We start from the raw sequence: 18,356 nt of genomic DNA, 5'->3' as shown, positions 1-18,356 counted from the left end.
ACCGAGGTGTGGAGCTTTTTTAACTTCTAACAGGGAGGGGAAGATAGATGTGTGTGTGTGAGAGAGAGAGAGAGAGAGAGAAAGTGTGTGTCTCTGTGTGTGTGTGTGTGTGTGCAGAGGCTGAAGTAGGGATACAGTCACAGCCCTCTCTCGGCCGCTCGGGGTCTCCCTATCTCTCTCTCTCCCCCCCCCCCCCCCAGTACACACTTTAAAACACACTCGGAGAGACGCACACACAAACACACGCTCGACTGAGCTGAGCTTAAGGACAACTGAGTCAATATTTGACAAGACCTCAACGGACCGTACGGGAGCAGAAGACAGAAGGGGGAAAAACCACTGCGAGTTTGTCCTTTGAACTTGGACACGAGGACTTGGAGAAGAAGTTTATTTCCTTTTCTACAGGTGGATTCCAACTTTCCCTCCGGGCTCTTGAGTCAAACAAAGCAACGGGGATTTTCTTTTTTCTCTTATTTATTGCCGGACTTTTGGACCTGGACTGGGCGAGAGGCGCAGTGAGAGGTTTGTTTGATCAGTAATCTCTTTTTGATCCAGTCCTACTTTCCCCAAATGGCTTCTTTTGTTTTCAAAGCTCCTTCGCCTTCAACGTGCTCCTAAAATGTTCCGATTTAATCCGCTCGCTCGCATTCGCCCAACTTTTGCCCGGTTGCATACGCCTGAAGGCTCAGGGCGCTTTGCTCTGTTTTTATTCCTTTCTGAACGGCTTCACATCAGCCTGCGATGCAGCTCAGGTGAGAGAAAGTGGACGCGAAGCGGTTTGAGGTTTGAGGACGTCCACTGGTCTTAAACCTGGTGTCAAGTTCCTCAGCGTAACTCTCGGTAGTTTGGAAAGCTGTTTGTTTCCCCCCCCCCCCTCCGTTCAGGTGTGTGTAGCCCGGGGGGGGGGGGGGTTCGTCTGTAGCCACGACAACAAGGCCTTTGAACTCTGGAGGAACGTCTTGTCACTTTTGGGCCCCCGAACCGAGGAGAAAGAGAGAGAGCAGCCCCCCATTGACTCACTTCTCTTTTCTGTCTCTCCCTCCCTGTAATTTGTGTCTCCCAGTTTCATCGTCAGAGCCATAAAGGCCTACGAATTCGTTTGCAATGGAGGGGGGGGGGGGGGGGGAAAGCACAAAGTGCCTTTTCTCCTCGCGGATAATTTGTTCAGTGACTGGAGGATAGGAGCCCGTCTGTTCTCTTTTTTTATTTTATTTTTATTTTTCTCCCGCCTTAGTTGTCTTAGTCAGTGATTTATGGGACAGCACGTTGCATGAACTCATGCACACACCTGTATTCAGCTCAAGCTCACAGCGAGGTGCTAAGGTGCCTTTCCCATGTGTTTTCCAGCGTGTTTTGAACTGGGACTGGCCACTTTCTCGCCTCAAGTCGAAATTCCTTCTCCACAAATCATCAGTATTCAGTTGTCTACCCACTGAGACAATTAAGCAGACATTTCATGACACATAGGACCTTTTGTTGGCTCTCCACCTCCTGTCATTAGTAGAGATCCTTCTTCTTGTTATCTGCCTCTTCTTTTTCTTTTTTTTGGAGATTCCAGCATCTAATTCTGATTTTGGTTTGTTGTGGAGAGTGGACACAGCACGCGACACAGAATATTTCCAGGTCCCGCCCTACACTGGTCTCTTCCTGTCGTTGTTTTTCCACCACATTTAATCATGTCCCAACAGGCTCTTTATAGTTTGTCTGGATCTGTAACCCGCTAGCAGACGGTGCACCAATTAAAAACGTTAAAATGCAAAGGATAGCAATTACATCCAGATATAGACGGCACGGTAAGACGTTACGCAATAACAAAAACATATCTAGCCATTTAATATGTCCACGTTTTGAGATAACTGTCTCTGAGATTTATGCGTCCAGCCCAAATGTGTATTGGAGGTGAGTAGATTCTCTTACTGTGTAATGGGCGGACATTAATGCTGACAGCTTTCCAAATTTGTATTTCGTCCGTAGAAAGGTTGTTTAAAATAAATATGTTGACAAATTTCTATTTACTTGCATCTCATTAGGATTTAGGAAGAAATCTCAAAAGATACACATGGAAACCCAAACCGTACACATGGCTCGATAGAGGCTTTAAAATGGCATGTAGGTCACTGTTCATGCCTACACCCAGGTATCAAAGGAATACTTGTGGGTGAAGGTAAGGGGAGTGTTCGGGCCTGTTCACTTTCACCTTGGGCGGAACTGAGAGAACATACAGGTGGTTCAAGTTACGCCTTTAGTGTGCAGAGATATGGCCGGGGGAGAAAGGCCTTTCCCTTCTCTCTTTGTGCCAGCGCATTTGAGCTGTCCATGTGCAAATAGGAATGCATGCGTTTGTGTCGGCAGGAAGGAGATGGGGAGATGGACGCTGCATCTGTCAGCGGGGCTTTGGCTGCTAGCCGTCTTGCTGACCTGCAGTTGTGCCCAAGGTGAGAAAGCGAAACATTTCATGTCACTAAAAGTTACCCGTTTGTCATTTTATGTCCAAGCAGTTGCCAAAACATCAATCCCTAACCATCTCTTTTTTAGTTTTAGCCAGTTTTCAGGAAAGTGAAAAGGCCGGTGGAAAGTAAGGGACTGGTGAATTATTGGTTTAAGTCATTTCTCAGAGAAAGACACGCCCCTGGAATTCAGGGATTATGTGGTTTCTTTTTACAAAATTTTAAAAAAATGGGAGACTTTAACTTGACCCCTGGGAGATTATTAATCGATTTTGGCACTAACACTATAGACTAAATAGTCGATATACCATTATGGTTTAATCAATTAGTCTGATATGAAATGCAGCCTCTACTGTTTCTTTCACTGCTGTACCACCGTTGCGTTGGCGTAGCCTGCAACTCTATCGGGGGAATCCCAAGGCTGTTGAGTGTTACTGAAGGTATTCTAGCCGCCCTTAATGCGTTTAACTCTCACTTTGTTGCCTCCTTCTCAGACAACCCCTGCTACGCCGTCAGGGCCGGGACCTGTTCAGATTGCCTGCAGGCCTGGAAAGACTGTGCTTATTGCCCCGAGGAGGTAAGAGCACAACAAAGCGCGATTAGGATTCAGATCCACCCAGGAGGATATTTGTGGCATTCTTTGGGGAGATATAGCAACTTTTCTTTTTTTTCTACTCAATTTGCATTTGGAGTCTACGTGCTCTGCTCTGTTTCAAAAGTTAACCTCAACCTACTGGTTTCTTTTTGTGAGCTTCCAGCTGCATGTGTTTGTTTTCATCTAAGGGAGGGTTTTACAGTACAGTAAAATACAGTAAACACGTTGTAAAACCCCTTCTTGTCCACCTGAAGCAGAACTCACTAGTCACACTTTCCGTTGTCTCAGACCTTTAAGGGCCCTCGCTGTGACCTGTACGAGAACATAATCGCCCACGGCTGCAGTGCTGCGGCTGCAATCACAGCTGAAGGCAGTATGACGATAGAACGAGTAAGTCTCCATCCCTCCAAAGTCCCTCCCAATCATCCTCAGGTCTTAAATGTGTGCCGTCGTCTGAAACCCGAAAGGACGAGGTTGTGACTTTTCATCCACCTGTGCATCCTCTCGCTTCCCAGAAGCAACGCATCGACATGAAGCTCCAGCAGTCCCAGGTGTCTCCGCAGCAGGTCCGCATGAGCCTCCTGCCGGGAGAGGAGAGGGAGGTGGATGTGGAAGTGTTCGCTCCGACCAAAGGCCCCCTGGACCTTTACATTCTCATGGACTTCTCCAACTCCATGGTGGACGATTTGAACAACCTGAAGAGGATGGGCACGCAGCTGGGTGAGCGTCTTTGCATTGGCAACTTGTCGTGCCGACTGGGGAGTGAGTTGTCGCATCAACGCTGACGCTGAATGCTTTTCCTGTAGCTAATTTGGTTAAGGATCTGTCGGACGACTACACCATCGGGTTTGGAAAGTTTGTGGACAAAGTGGTCGAGCCCCAGACGGACATGAGACCCTCCAAGTAAGCGGGAAAATGTCACATGAACCCCTAGGTACGATGTCTTGAGCTCTTTTTCTCATCTTTTCTTGTCCTTCTTCCTCTAACCCTCAGACTGAAGGAGCCGTGGCCCAACAGCGACCCACCGTTCGCCTTCCAGAACGTCATCAAGTTGACCAGCGACGCGTCATTCTTCGACAGTGAGCTCCAGAAGGAGAAGATATCTGGCAACCTGGATGCCCCTGAAGGAGGCTTTGATGCCATACTGCAAGCTGCCGTTTGTGGGGTTAGTACCTTCCAACCGGTCCAAAAGAGTTAACACAATGCTACGGTGGTTTGTATCTCTGTGCTTCCCGCTCACCTTTGATCGGTATTCTTGTTGCAGGATCAGATCGGCTGGCGTGGCAACAGCACGCATCTCCTGGTCTTCTCCACCGAGTCGTCCTTCCACTACGAGGCAGACGGCATAAACGTGCTGTCGGGCATCTTGGCGCGCAACGACGAGGGCTGCCACCTGGACGCAGAGGGCAAATACACAAAGGACACACAGCAGGACTACCCTTCAATACCCACACTGGTCCGTCTGCTGGGCAAACACAACATCATTCCCATCTTTGCTGTCACCGACCACTCCTACACCTACTACGAGGTGGGTTGGGCTTTCATTCAAAACACGGAGTCGGGGTCTTTAGGTCGGAGACAAGGTCTTGGATTAATTTTCTTGCTCTGCGCAATTCTCCGTCTAGAAACTCCGAGATTACTTCCCCATCGCGGAAATCGGTCGGCTGCAAGAAGACTCGTCCAACATCCTGACGCTCATGCGGGCCGCCGTCGAGGTACAAGAGTCCCCTCCTCAGGGGGAAGAGAACGCCTGGACCAATCGAGTGGAACGGCTGGGTAATCGTGGGCTTGTTTTGGTTTGTCCCTTTCAGAGTATCCGCGGTAAGATGAGCATCCGGGCGGAGGACAAACCCAAGGCGTTCGTCACAAACTTCTTGGACACCCGTGGAAGAGTTGTACAGTACGGGGCCTTTGATTTCAAGCCTGGCGCAATAGTAAGAAGAAAAACAAGGACATCATGTACAGCAATGACTAGTGGAAAGAAAACCTATAGAAATACGTGCATCGTTTCTTATTCTATTTTTTCCATTTGTGGCTGTTCACCAACAGATGCCTTATTTGCAAACTTACATATAACATTTCAGAAAACTTGTTTTATAAAGATATGTTTTTATAATTAGAACTACTACACCACTCCATACCACTGGATTTCTTCTGTTACTAATTTGAATTATTGTCTATCTCAATTCAGCCATAAGATGAACCATTTGTTCATACGGAATTTCGCCCAATTAAACCAATGATTGACTTTTTTATGTTAGCTTTTACGGGTGTTTAATTTCATCCCCAATATCATCTTTGATTGTGCTAAGACGCTGTGCTGTTGAAGTGGACAGATGCTCTAACGTTGTGTGTGTGTGTGTGCGCGCGCCAGGGCAACTTTAAGATGAAGCTCTCGGCCCAGCAAATGGTCGGAGGTAAACCCGTCTGTCAGCAGGAACTGCCCGGAAAACAGGGGCTAATCAGAGTCAAACCCACCACGTTCAACGCTGCCGTCAATGTTGACGCTACAGTTCTGTGTCCGACATGCGAGTGCGAAAAGGTACACAAATTGATTGACACTAAAAACGCACAAAACAAAGTCGAGGAGAAGCCATGTACACACTTGTGTGTACAGCACATTCATGCCTGTGTCTCCTACCTTTGCTCCAGTTTGCCATCCCTGCAGCAGCCAAGTGCCACGGCAACGGAGACCTTGTGTGCGGGAGATGTCACTGCCATCCCGGCTGGTGAGACTTTACAACAGTTATTTCTCAAATCAGAGTATTACCCACCGTTCCGGGCCTCTGGGTTCAACGAGGTCTTTTACTCCTTCAGGCTGGGCAACCTCTGTAACTGCTCAGCAAGTTCTGCGGCTCAGGACACCAGCCGGTGTTTGGGTCCGGGTATGACCGACCCGTGTTCCGGCCGTGGGGACTGCCTGGAGTGCGGGACCTGTGTGTGCTACAAACCGGATCAGTTTGAAGGGGAATACTGTCAGTACGACAGGACAGATTGCAAAAGATATGGCGGCTTCCTCTGCAACGGTACGCCAGTTTGCGGTTGTTTAATTGGTGGTGAAGGGTGAATGTATGTGTATGCATGTACTGCATTTGTATTATATTTACTTTTAGAGTACCATTTATGGTTTAATCTCAAACCTCACTCTTCGTTCCCTCCTCAGACCGCGGCTCTTGTATTCGGGGTCGGTGTGCGTGCAACGAGGGCTGGATGGGCGATGCCTGCGAGTGTCCCAACAGCAACGCCACCTGTCTGGACAGCAAGGGCGTGAGTCGAGCCGACCAATGGTGCTAGTCATGTTATTAGGTCACAATACACGTATTCATAAGGCCGTTTATCTGCAACAGGGCATCTGCAATGGCCGAGGAGAATGTGTCTGCGGACTCTGTAAGTGTCCTGAGTCTGATATCGCTTTGACTTCGACATGTGGACCAAATTTCGAGGTGAGTGGATATAATGTATAGATAGGTGTATTTATGACTTATTTCATTTTAAGGTGTGTAACTGTGTTTGTGTGTGTGTCGCCTCTAGGCCCAGGTGGGTATTTGCGAGGGCACGAGGGCTTGCGTCCAGTGTCAGGCCTGGAAAACAGGAGAAAACAAGGACAAAAAGGAATGCGACAAGTGCCCCTTCAAAATTGTCTGGGTGGATGAACTCAAAGAAGGTGGGCACATTAAAGAGGAGCAAACGGTTAAATGAGCCGCTACGCTGTGCACATCCTCGCTTTAAGGTGGTTATTGATGATGCTACTTAGCAGCAGTGCCTGAAGACATTCCTGTGTGTGTATGTGTGTGTGCGCTTTCAGAAAAGGACGTGCTTCGTTCCTGCAGTTTCCGCGACGAGGAGGATGACTGTACGTACCACTACCATGTGGAGGACTGGAAACCTGATTCCAAAGTTAAAGAGATGCAGTTCCAGGTGCTCAAAAAAAAAGGTGGGCTGCAGATTAGAAACGTATCACAGATGCTCAGTGTTCTCATTTCAGCAGCTGATGTATCGTTTATTAAAAAGAAACATTTGTAATTTAGTGTTTTCAAAGGGCTTTTTTCTGAATTAAGCTACAGTGCTGTCAATCTCAATACCAATTTATCAGTAAGTGTTATCAATGATACAAAGGGTGATGTAACTCAGATTCATTTCTCACTTCAGACATGGTGCCTTTAAGTGTTGTTATGAATGAAACCTGACCTATCCCTGCAGTATAAATGCAATAAATAAATAAGGTGCATTAAATTGTGCACCTCCATTGTATTGGTAGTGTAGGTACAGGTATCTTAAAACCTGGACAAATGACATCAAAACTATATTTGTAGCTTAACACAACAGAAAGTGAATATCAGAAGCAAATTCTCACTGTGTGAAAAGACTGAAAGCACCAAACTGAAAGCCAGCACAATGAGTCTAGAACATTGACATGATCCGGCAGCGCTCTGAATGATCGTACCCTCTGCGTCGAACCTTCAGATTGTCCCCCTGCCAGCCTCCTGTGGTTGCTCCCGCTCCTCTTGTTCCTCTTGTTGCTGCTGGCACTTCTGCTGCTATGCTGCTGGAAATACTGCGCTTGCTGCAAAACGTGCTTCCAGGTATGAAATCCTCACATTTACACCCGTAGATAATATTTATCCCGTCTCAGTGGTAGTAATGCCCCTTCTGTCTTCTTTTGACACAGAGCTGTCTTGCCCTGCTGCCTTGCTGTAAGGGAGGTAGGAACCACACATGACAGTCTCATTATAGATGCTGCACCCTCCCATCGAGGACTATTCTGGATTTGCCTCCCCCTTATATTGCGTTCTCTACAGGTCGTATGGTTGGCTTCAAGGAAGATGAATATTTGCTCCGCCAGTCGCTGCTCACCTCAGATCATCTGGACACGCCGATGGTGAGGACCGGCCCACCCAAAGGAACCGATGTGGTTCGCTGGAAGGTCACAGATAACGTGCACCGATCCCCCAATCACCCGCAGGCTCTGACAAAGCCCAACCCGAAAGAGACCAGTGAGTGATGCGCATAAACTTATAAACTTACCAACTGCATGTGAAACAAATGAATTTAGAGCCAGGGGTGACGCTGGGTTTGGAGATGAAATGATGTGAATCTAACCTCTCTTGGTTTTCATGGCTCCTGTTTCGCCTTGTAGTCCAGTTCCCGATCTCTCTGCGGCTAAACAGGCTGTTCACTGAGAACCTTTCTCGACCCGAGACCAGAGATGCCGAACAGCTCCGCCATGAAGTTGCCGACAACGTGAGTGTGCTTTTTGTTGAGCTGTGCCCACATGAGTGCACGAATAGACAACTGTGTCTGTGAGTACTAACCCTAAACCCTTTGTTCTTTCGTCCAGCTAAATGAGGTTTACAAGCAGATCCCCGGCGCCCAGAAGGTGCAGAAAACCTCATTCAGGTAAGATGTGTGAAACTACATGTCTAGTTACATACGCCATGTTACGTTAAAAAACAAACCATTCAGTGTTAGTGGTGTGCTTGTTCAACTGTAACCTTCATACTCACGTAAATACAAGAAAAAAAGGAATGACATGTCTGTGCTTGCACTCACCAACACCTGTTTTCTTTTTGGCAGAAAGCAGAAAAATGCCGGAAAAAGGTAACATTTCTATTGATACAATGAAATACATTCATTGTTTTTTGTTGGACGCTTTGGTCGTCAATGTATAACTTCTTCTGTGCTTTTCAGGCAGGACTTTGCCATCGTGGACACCGTCCTTTCTGCTCCTCGCAGCAGCTACCCTGATATCGTGAAACTCACACAGAAAAATGTCCAGTCTGGAAACCTAAATGATCTCAAAGTGGTGCCCGGCTACTACACTGTGGCCACTGATCGAGGTAATTGTTAACTATTTCCTTGTGGGGATGAAATCAAAAGAAATTCCCAAACAATTCCTGAACTCAACTGAACGGCGTGCATCGTCCATTGTGTCCTCTCCCCCTGCAGAGGCTGCAGGAGCCATTGAGTTCCAAGAAGGCGTGGGGTCGGTAGACGTCCACGTGCCGCTCTTTGCCAAAGAGGAAGACGATGACAAGAAGCAGCTGCTCGTGGAGGCTACGGATGTGCCTCTGGGCATCGCTGAGATCGGAAAACGTTTCGTCAACATCACCATCATAAAAGAGCATGGTGGGAGACCTCAGACTTTGTAGATTTACACTTGAAAATCCAATTTGAAACTTTGCGTGTAAGGAGAGGCGTATAACCATCACTGAGGATTGCTCTAATGAAGTCTTCTCTTTCTTTGTCCCAGCCACCGGCATCTTCTCCTTCCTCCAGCCGGCTTATACCTACAGCAGGGGGGACGGAGTGGCCCACATCCCCATCAGCAAAGAGATCCTTGAAGAGGGAAGCTCACAGGTCACATACCGCACACGGGACATCACAGCTAAGGATAAGAAGGTGAGCTGATGTGCTGCATCCTTCTACCTTCAGCAACATTTAGGCTTGCTATCTACAGTTGGCATTAGTTGAAAGGACATTTGTTTGTGACCACTTGGACTGCATTCCTATTATGTTTTGCATTGAAGGACTATGTGGCTGTGGAGGGAGACCTGACCTTTGGTCCAGAAGAGACCCAGAAAATTGTGCCTGTTCGTCTGCTTGAGCTGAGCGAGAAAGATGGCCTCCTGACAGACAAACAGGTCAGGCAGTTTGCCATTGATCTTAGTAACCCGCGGCAAGGCGCCAAGCTGGGACGCTACCCAAGAACTACCGTCACCATCGCAGACGAGCCAGGTGAAAAAACTTACATCAGCGCCCTTTACCCTTCTTGTAACCCGGGGCACTGATTGCCATGGTTCTTTCCTTCCTTCACATGCTGTTGTTTTACCCAGATCCCAGTGTGATGATGTTCAAAAAGGGCTCACATAACTTCAGCACATCTGAAGCACCCTACACCATCCCTGTGGTCCGCACTCGCAACCAGGACATCCCGGCCACAGTGAAATGGCGCACCAAGAAGGCCCAGCGCTTCGAATTATCCGACATTCTGAAGTTTAGTCCTGGAGAGACGGAGAAGAACATAGTGATCGACCCGAGGGCCCACCCGGGCCCAATCCAACCAGAGACTATACAACTGGAGCTGTTTGACCCGAGTATCAACGCTACTGTTGGAGAGAGGAAGACCACCCTTGTCAATGTCGCGGATGGACGTAAGGCGCTGAGTCATTTCTTGCAAAAACGTGGCAATTTGTGGAGCTTCTGGTGTTGGAGTGCTTTCAATTTGATATGATGACTGAACGGAATATTCTTAAGTAACTTATCTGGTAAATATTCGACTCATCCTGTACTTTCTTCCCCTTCCAGCACATTACAAACCTTTAGAGATGGAGCAGGTACAGAATAAAAGCTCCATGAAAGGCGGTCGCCTTTTATCTCCAACTAACCTTAAGGCCAAAGCTACTGGACCCAGAAACATCCGCCTCAACTGGGACGCAGGGTCTGGGAACCCCGCGGGGTACAAGGTACAAATTGATCCTGAGAGTTGAGAAGCCTCAACTTGGGTTCACAATCGCCATCATCAATTGCCACTGTATTCCTCAAATGCTGAATCCTACCTTTGCTTGTTTTTTTTTCAGGTAAAGTATTGGATATACGGCGACCCAGAGAAAGACGCCAAGGTCTTAGATGTGAAGACTCCCCAAGCTGAGTTGACTGGCCTGTACCCCTATTGTGACTACGAGATGAGAGTGTGCAGCTACAATGCATTGGGTGATGGGAGCGATACAGACATGGTTACCTGCCAAACACTTGAGGATGGTAATTACTGACATTTCAGTGAACTGCTGTCAATCCAAGTTTCATTTTGATTTCATTCACAATTTTTATTATTCACTTATTGTCACTTTGTTCACAATTAATGGGATTTTTTCAGATGTTGGTAATGTCTAAATGAGTTGCTTTGAAACTGGAACGCATGTGCTGTGCTGACTACGTAATAAGCCAATGTTGAATTTCAATCAGTAGTAACATAAACTAGCATAACTTAACATAAATGGCATAAATTAAAGGTTTAGGGAGACAAGTTTTATATCAGAAGTGAACTGCCAGTCCATTGGAACAGTTACACACATATAAAGGGGACATCTGGCGGTTACCCTGTGTTAACATTTAGTAACAACTCATCTTGGGGCTGTTTTGCAATCAGTCAATATTCAGCAATGAGTGAAACTCCACTTTGTAAACACCTTGACATTACAATCGCTCCCCGTCGGTTTTTGCCCCCAGCGCCTGGTGAACCCGGACGTCTGGCCTTCAATGTCATCAGTCCGACTGTCACTCAGGTCAGCTGGGGAGAGCCTGCAGAGACCAACGGCAACATTACGGCTTACGAGGTCATCTACACACCCATCGATGACGAACAGAGTGAGACACCGGCCTAAACAAAAGCAAACGCTGTAGAGATATTTGCATGTAATTTTTACCGTCTCCCAATGATCTCCTCGCAGAGGCGGTGGGCCCTGCTAAGAAAGTAAAGATCGACAACCCCAAGAAGCGAATGCTGTTGATTGAGAACCTCCAGAGAGCTCAGACCTACCAGTACAAGGTCCGTGCCATGAACAGCATAGGCTGGGGCCCCTTCAAGGACGCCACCATCAACCTGGCATCACAGCCTACCAGACCGATGTCCAGTAAGTCAGGGGGTGTGCAAACAGACTCCCAGTCAGTATGTAGTTCCGTGAAAATCAAGAAACATTTCCCTCTCTTTGTGTCCCTACAGTTCCCATCATTCCTGACGTCCCCATTGTGGATGCAGAGGCAGGAGACGAGTATGACGGCTACCTGATGTACAGCAACGAAGTGCTGAGGTCCCCCACAGGCTCTAAGACACCGAGCGTCTCTGGTGATGGTGGGTACCCGGAGCCAAAAATACCAGCTACATGTAGCAGCTGATGGTGTAAACCGATCGTTCCGGTGCTCGATTGGGTTGCTCTGGAAAGATGCATGTCAGACTGCCCGGATCCAATCCACATTCAAAGTGCCCTCAGGCCAGTGTTTAGCCCATGTGCTCATGCCGAATGCCCTGTGGTGTCTTGTGCCTGGTCAGAAGGTGAGGGAATGAATTGTCGTAGCTGTGTTGTCGAGAGTCACCTGGCTTGTGAGACTCCTTTCTGTTAACCTCATAATTTCTGGCTCAGTGTTTTCTCCGGGACATCAATGTCCTTCCTCAGGGGGCAGGGGTTGTGAAGCTCAAAGCGAGCATCATTCTTGCATCATCAGGCGGGTATTTGTGCCTCCGTGCAACGCCTCTGCCAGGCGGCAACAAAATGGCCGTCAGATATAGATGGTAGTGCTTTACAATCACAGACCGCAAGGCCTTCCCTCGTCAAATCTGCTGCCGCCCTTCAACTTTCTGCAGACATTTTTTTGTACTCCTTTCTCTGGAAGTAAATGCAAAGACGATTTGGGCTGCTGTGACAAGAATTAACATACATGAATATGGAGTACATACTTCCAAAGTATATCGTAAAATCCCATTTATGTGCTTGATCGTTTTTTTTGTAAAGAACAGCATAGTGAAGCCGACCCTTAGCACTTCTACACGCTACAAATCTATCCTTCGCCTGCTTGCCTCTCCCATATGACCGCGCACACAAGGCTGGAAATTTGTCAAGATGCTGGGGTCCAACCTGGATCTCCGCAAGGTGTCCTGGAAAAAGCGAGTGGACGTCATCCCCAGTCGGCTCAGCACAGACACAGAGACGAGCTCAGATGATGTCCCCCACCCCAACTACGCCCAAACGCCCCTGCCAGGTGAAGACCATTCCATCAGAGCCACAGATAGAAGGACAGGCATGCCAGCTATGATGCACGGCCAGTCAGGTGCCTGGCAAGCCAACGGGAGTTTTTTCTCTCTCTTCCTTTTGGTTGATTTGGTATCAACATTTTGTCTAATCATTTAAATTTGGGTTTTCGTCCTTGTCCCCTTCACCCGTGTATATTCCCGCCAACTGCCCAGACAGGGGCTCTGGCATCAACTGCCCCATCTCCAGTTGATGATTGGGGGCATGGGGCAGGGCAGGCTTTTCCAGGTCTCTTCGTCTGTCCTCTTACCATCCCATTGGGGAGGTAGTGATCTGGAGGCATCTTGTCGGGGTGTGTGTGAAGGCTTAGTTACTGTACGGCTGTGTGGAAATAACGGCTTCTTACTCAAATACCCGTCTCATCGCTGTCCCACACGCTGTGTTTTTTTTCTCCATGCAGCTCTGTTGGCATTCATTCTGTGACGCACAGCACCATACGAAAGTGTATCGTAAAAACATCTTCATTCACGTTCGAGCGGCAAAGCGAAATACAAAATAATAATGATTTGGCATTACACGTGGTACAGCTTTAGTGAGACTGGGGACATTCCCATCAGCCCTCACTTTGTTTTCAGAGCTAAATTGGTAGTTGGTAACTTTATCTTTAACTGAATCGGCATGATGATAGACATGAGTTAAGAGTCCCTAACATAGACCTTGCGAAGTTAAACGACTTTCAACCATCTAAGATCAACCAGAGCGGGGAGTTTAACGTTTAACTTATGTGGTGGAATAGTGAGAAATGTGCTAAACAACAAGGTGCTCGCTGCCTGCAGGTGCAACAACTGACAAAATTCCAGAGGCTATTACTCTTCCTCTCCATTCCGTTCGTTGCTGCTGCTACAGGTCTCAAACTGCTGGTGCTTCCTCAAAAGATTAACTGAGCCTGGTTTTGGGTGTTTGACATCAATGGCGCTGTTTTCTTTCCTTCACACCGGCGTCAGAATGCTCGAATGTTACCTGCTGAGCTGCCTACATTCTGTCTGGTGACTCGTCTGGCTCCCATTGTGCTGTTTTCCAGATTACGCAACTAATGGGAAATGGGAACAGAACTTCCTTTTCCCTGGGGGATCAGCGACACGCAACTTGTCTTCGTCGTCCTCTCCGATGTCCACTATGGGCTCAAACTACAAAGGGGCAGGCGGCTCCTTCGTCACCGACACGAACACCACATACATGTCAGGTAAGACGGGGCGGCAGCGTTTTTTCCGCCGGAAGAAAGATGACCTTTTTACTCATCTTCATCTTCGATCCGTCTCTCTTCCCAGCAGGAGGCTCTCGCAGAACTGACATGATCCGAGGAGGCATGCACTCATCGGAGGTCATCATGAGGAAGCGCTCGGAGAACAGGAGTTACATGGACGAAAACATCCGGGACTCTATCGTCATGGGAGACGTGTCGGGCAATTTCTCAGATATAGGTAAGCTTCGGGACCTCAGGGTGGGTTTGAATTCATTCAAAGGAAAGGTTCAAAGAAATGTGTTTCTCAGGAGAGTGCACTATTTGAGATGCCTCGACAGGTAAACTGCAAGCGGCGCAGGACGCCGACGGCTTGGACATCTGTTAGCAGGGTTGGGGCTGTTGGCTGCAAAGCAGGGCTTATCCACACTCCACTTTGCAGGAGCTATGCTGACTATCGCTGTCCCCCCCCTTCTCCCTCGTGTCTCAACTCCGCTCTGTCTGTGTCACTCTATCTCCTACCTACCTTTATATACTCTCACTCCCGACCTGCCCATCTCTCCTACTGGGGCCACTTCCTTCACCTCCCGTGCCTCCCTGCCACCCCTCCGTCCTCCTCCTTTGCCCCTCCCCCCTGCTAAATGCGCCATCAGGTGGGTTCGGCTACGCTGGGATGCAGAGCAGCTCTCAGAGCCAGTTCGGCTACAGCCTGTCTGGGGGCCCGAGGGCCAGGACCGAGTCTTCGGACGTCAATGACGCCCTGTACAATCTGGACAGGGTGCTGTATGGTGAGTCCGTGGCAACACAGGCACGAAGGCGCCGGATGCGTGTCGCCTAGTGAAACCCCTCGTCTGTCATCCTTATTCCCGCCTCGGTGTTGGTCTCACACTTTGTATCCGTACCTGATCTCCTCTTTTAAGCTCTCACCTGCTGTTTGATGCGATGTTGCCAGAGCAACCCGCTCATTTTTACAATATTGATTGGTAACCACTTTTCAGACCAAACAACATGCTTTTCGTGTATATTCTGCTTTTCATGATGATTGCCACTGTTTCCATTCCTTTATTAATCCAAGTTGTGTGTCACTAAATGGTCATTCAAAAGATGAAGGTGAAAAAAGCCTCTCAGCTGTGACGTCCGACACACTATGAGGTGGACAATTTCAACCCAAAACAGAAGTCAATAATGGTTTATCCCATCAGATGCTCGACTGTCTCCGGGTGTTCCAGACACCCCCAGCAGACTGGTGTTCTCTGCCCTCGGCCCCACTGCCCTCAAAGTCAGCTGGCAGGAGCCCCGCTGCGACAGAGAGCTGCAGGGCTACTGTGTTCTCTACCAGCTACTCAATGGAGGTAAACGAAGCCACTTGTTTGAACCCTTTCTCTAATAAACAACCCGCGCTTTGCTGTATTAGGATACAATGATTTAACTGTATTTGAAACATTTTATCAAAACGTTTTTTGGAGTATTCAATGTTGATGCGTAACCACCCGCAATTTTCTCCTGTAGGCAAGATGAACACTATCAATGTGACGAACCCAGGAGAGAACTCCGTTATCATCCAGGACCTGCTGCCCAACCAGTCCTACCTATTTAAGGTGAAGGCTAAGAGCCAGGAGGGCTGGGGTCCAGAGAGGGAGGGGGTCATCACCATCGAGTCCGCGGTCGACCCCAACAGTCCCCTCAGCCCGATGCCAGGTACGGATTCTGTGGGTTTTATGTCTCCCAACTTCTAGCCACTTGGACTGTCTATGTCGTTTCTACCATGCGTCGTCTCACTTTTGATCCGGCTCCCGTTTTTCCGTTCATCACCTGCAGGCTCGCCTTTTACTCTGAGCACTCCCAGTGCCCCGGGACCCCTGGTCTTCACTGCGCTGAGCCCCGACTCCCTGCAGCTCAGCTGGGAGAAACCCCGGAAACCCAACGGAGACATCTTGGGATACGTAGTCACCTGCGAACAGCTGCATGGCGGAGGTAAAAAAGAAAGAGTGTTTGCATATGCAACAGTTCCCTTATATGCGTGTTTCTAAACTGTACTTCCTTTTTTTCCTCCAGGAGACGTACGGTCCTTTGAGGTGAATGGGGACACTGCTGAAACCAGTCTTACCGTCCCGAACCTGACTGAGAACATCCCCTACAAGTTCAAAGTTCAGGCTCGAACCACGCAGGGCTTCGGCCCCGAGAGGGAGGGCATCATCACCATTGAGTCTCAGGATGGAAGTAAGACCGATCCTACCAGCCTTTTTATTAGACGCTCTTAATACCCACCCCCACCGTGCTGATATGCTTTGTGACTTAGGCCTTAAACATTGTAATTGCAAACTGATTCCTCATGGTAGCACGGGGGGGGGGGGGGGGGGGAAGCGTAGGATCCTAAACATCGTCATCTGCAGAGGGAATAATGTCATAAGACAAAAAGTTCTCCAAAGGGGCATCAACAAGCCTGGGGGTTTATCCTCTGGGGACCATAATGTTTTTGTGATGTTTTAGCCACCTGTTGCCTAAGTTTTTTATTCCTCTCTGCGTTTAGGCTCCTTGTCTCAGTTCAACAGCCAATCAATGCTGAGCAGGGAAGTTTTCCAAATGCCAACAGAGGTCAGTACGCGGATGAATGTCTCCCACACCATGATGGACCCCTTCTTCTCAGGTACAGATTTAAGCTTCACTCCTGTTTCTTCCTAAAACACACAATGAAATGTTGAAATGTTCACACATTAATACCTACTTTTCCACCAGATGGGGCAATGATGACCACGCAGCACACGGAGACCAGCGGCATGGTGACTCGCCAAGTCACCAAGGAGGTGGTTCAGCGGAGCGTCATGGGAGGAGCCACGGTCACTAAGAAGATGTTTTACGAATCGTAAGGTCTTAGTTAACCAAGTGTGTGCGCAACTAAACAGCCAAAGGATCCACCACACTGTGATTCTCTTTTAAAAAGAGTCGGCCTTCAGATTACGCCGGTGTCTGTTTCTACATGTGTGAGGCTAGAAGGAGAGAGGAGGCCGTTCACGTTTACAGACCACGGCCAGCTCCCTCCCTGGATGAGGATCATTTTAACATGTGCGGCCGGTTCTTACGCATATCGTTTAGGCTTCTTTTCACACTCAACTTGCTTTGCTCAGGTGACCCTTTTTCGTAAGGACATTTGGTTGGGGCCCATTAATAAACACAATTTCTTTTTTTTTCAGTTTTTCTATTTTGATGCTTTTTTTAAAAATGCACCCTGGCATTAGTTTTTTGTTACAAGTACAACGACATATCTCATCGTTAATCAATACACTTTGATGGTGGTTCGTACCGCGCCGGCTTCAGTAAGTTCAGTATTGCTGACTATCAGATAATTACATTTTAGACTGCGCCCCTCTGTGGGTCCAGGTTCGATGACACACCGCTTTAAATCAGCTTTAAATCAAGGCCATTAATCTGACTGCGGTTCAGTAATCCAGAGTGACCTTGTTCCCTAGTGTCCTTGTCTCCTCTGTCCTCCACCCGTCTGCAAGAGATGTTTGTCTGTGTGCAAGCTGTTTACACTGTTTAGGTTAAAACTACCCTGGTTTTTAAACTTCACCGTCTACTGGAGATGATGAAATGATCGTCTTGAAATCATGTGTCATAGGGTCCATTGTATTTTCAACCAATTGGTTCTATCCACCAAGAGAAAGCGTAAGAAGTGGATAGATTTGTATTATATTAAGTGGGATTTAAAATAATAAGAAAAGATCCAAACATATTTAATACTCTTAAAGATTTAAGCGTTCAAGCCAATTGACGCTAAATGCCAAATATATACGTGTTCGCTCAAAAACAGGTGGGTGCTTGTGTCGCTCGTTAAATGCACATTTCCATGCCAACTGGAACAATTTTACAGTACGGGCAAATGTTTAAAAAAAAAAATCAGATGTAAAATGTTTCTTTGCATTTTGTAAGATATTTTATACTTTATGTGGTATACACTGCTTCAAATTGGTACTTCTCACATGCTTCGTTACTCTGCAAGGTCATTGTATTTTGCATTTTTGATGGATCAACATCTGAACTGAGAGTTTGATATTTTAAAGAAATGGCACGTGAAGACAGAAAGATTGTATTTGCCGTATTTTAACTCCACATTTTGTTGAGAAAGCTTTTGTTAAAGATTAAGAGCCGGAAAAAAAACTGAACTTGTCTCCAAAAAGTTTTCATGTACTTTTAAACAGCATGACCTTAAAGTATACTTTTTTTGTATGTCAGCACTATTGCAGAATACAGATTGGAAATAAATACATTTGTTGAACATTTGATTGGTTCTATAGATCTGTGACCACGGACCACAAGTTGCAGCATTTGCA

The 18,356-nt window shown here is 47.6% G+C and overlaps 1 protein-coding gene across 4 annotated transcripts; it reads left to right on the top strand.

Annotated features, from left to right (window-relative positions):
- Positions 1–192: 192 nt before the first annotated feature.
- itgb4 (integrin, beta 4) lies at positions 193–18,306 on the top strand. Of its 4 annotated transcripts, none has more exons than XM_037463423.2 (42): positions 193–522; positions 2,353–2,435; positions 2,942–3,024; positions 3,331–3,432; positions 3,558–3,762; positions 3,849–3,945; positions 4,036–4,207; positions 4,307–4,570; positions 4,668–4,757; positions 4,854–4,976; positions 5,417–5,584; positions 5,695–5,771; positions 5,860–6,068; positions 6,206–6,309; positions 6,390–6,485; positions 6,574–6,706; positions 6,848–6,976; positions 7,507–7,625; positions 7,712–7,745; positions 7,842–8,036; positions 8,180–8,283; positions 8,381–8,439; positions 8,617–8,640; positions 8,731–8,879; positions 8,989–9,168; positions 9,293–9,441; positions 9,570–9,777; positions 9,876–10,193; positions 10,348–10,505; positions 10,620–10,800; positions 11,269–11,406; positions 11,490–11,672; positions 11,762–11,890; positions 13,867–14,028; positions 14,114–14,266; positions 14,679–14,813; positions 15,228–15,377; positions 15,535–15,723; positions 15,844–15,999; positions 16,081–16,245; positions 16,556–16,672; positions 16,762–18,306. In XM_037463423.2, exons 2-42 carry the CDS (start codon positions 2,360–2,362, stop codon positions 16,890–16,892), a joined length of 5,814 nt encoding a protein of 1,937 aa, XP_037319320.2. In that variant the 5' UTR covers positions 193–522; positions 2,353–2,359; the 3' UTR covers positions 16,893–18,306. The 4 variants fall into 4 exon arrangements, with proteins under 4 accessions (XP_037319320.2, XP_037319319.2, XP_037319318.2 ...); XM_037463422.2 differs by lacking the exon at positions 193–522 and adding an exon at positions 727–752 and having other exon boundaries at positions 14,117–14,266; XM_037463421.2 differs by lacking the exon at positions 193–522 and adding an exon at positions 727–752.
- The last annotated feature ends 50 nt before the right edge of the window (positions 18,307–18,356 follow it).

This window comes from Pungitius pungitius, chromosome 21 (genome assembly GCF_949316345.1).
Source record: "Pungitius pungitius chromosome 21, fPunPun2.1, whole genome shotgun sequence".
NCBI classification, from domain to species: domain Eukaryota; kingdom Metazoa; phylum Chordata; class Actinopteri; order Perciformes; family Gasterosteidae; genus Pungitius; species Pungitius pungitius.
The sequence above is the reverse complement of the archived record's forward strand: the minus strand, read 5'-3'. Positions and strand labels throughout refer to the sequence as shown.

What these genes read in the sequence shown, in the direction of transcription:
- itgb4 (XM_037463421.2), top strand. An exon ending in ACCGAGCGTCTCTGGTGATG is followed by an intron (nt 11,891 to 13,866) that starts GTGGGTACCCGG and finishes GCTGTTTTCCAG; the next exon opens with ATTACGCAACTAATGGGAAA. An exon ending in TCCCCTCAGCCCGATGCCAG is followed by an intron (nt 15,724 to 15,843) that starts GTACGGATTCTG and finishes CATCACCTGCAG; the next exon opens with GCTCGCCTTTTACTCTGAGC.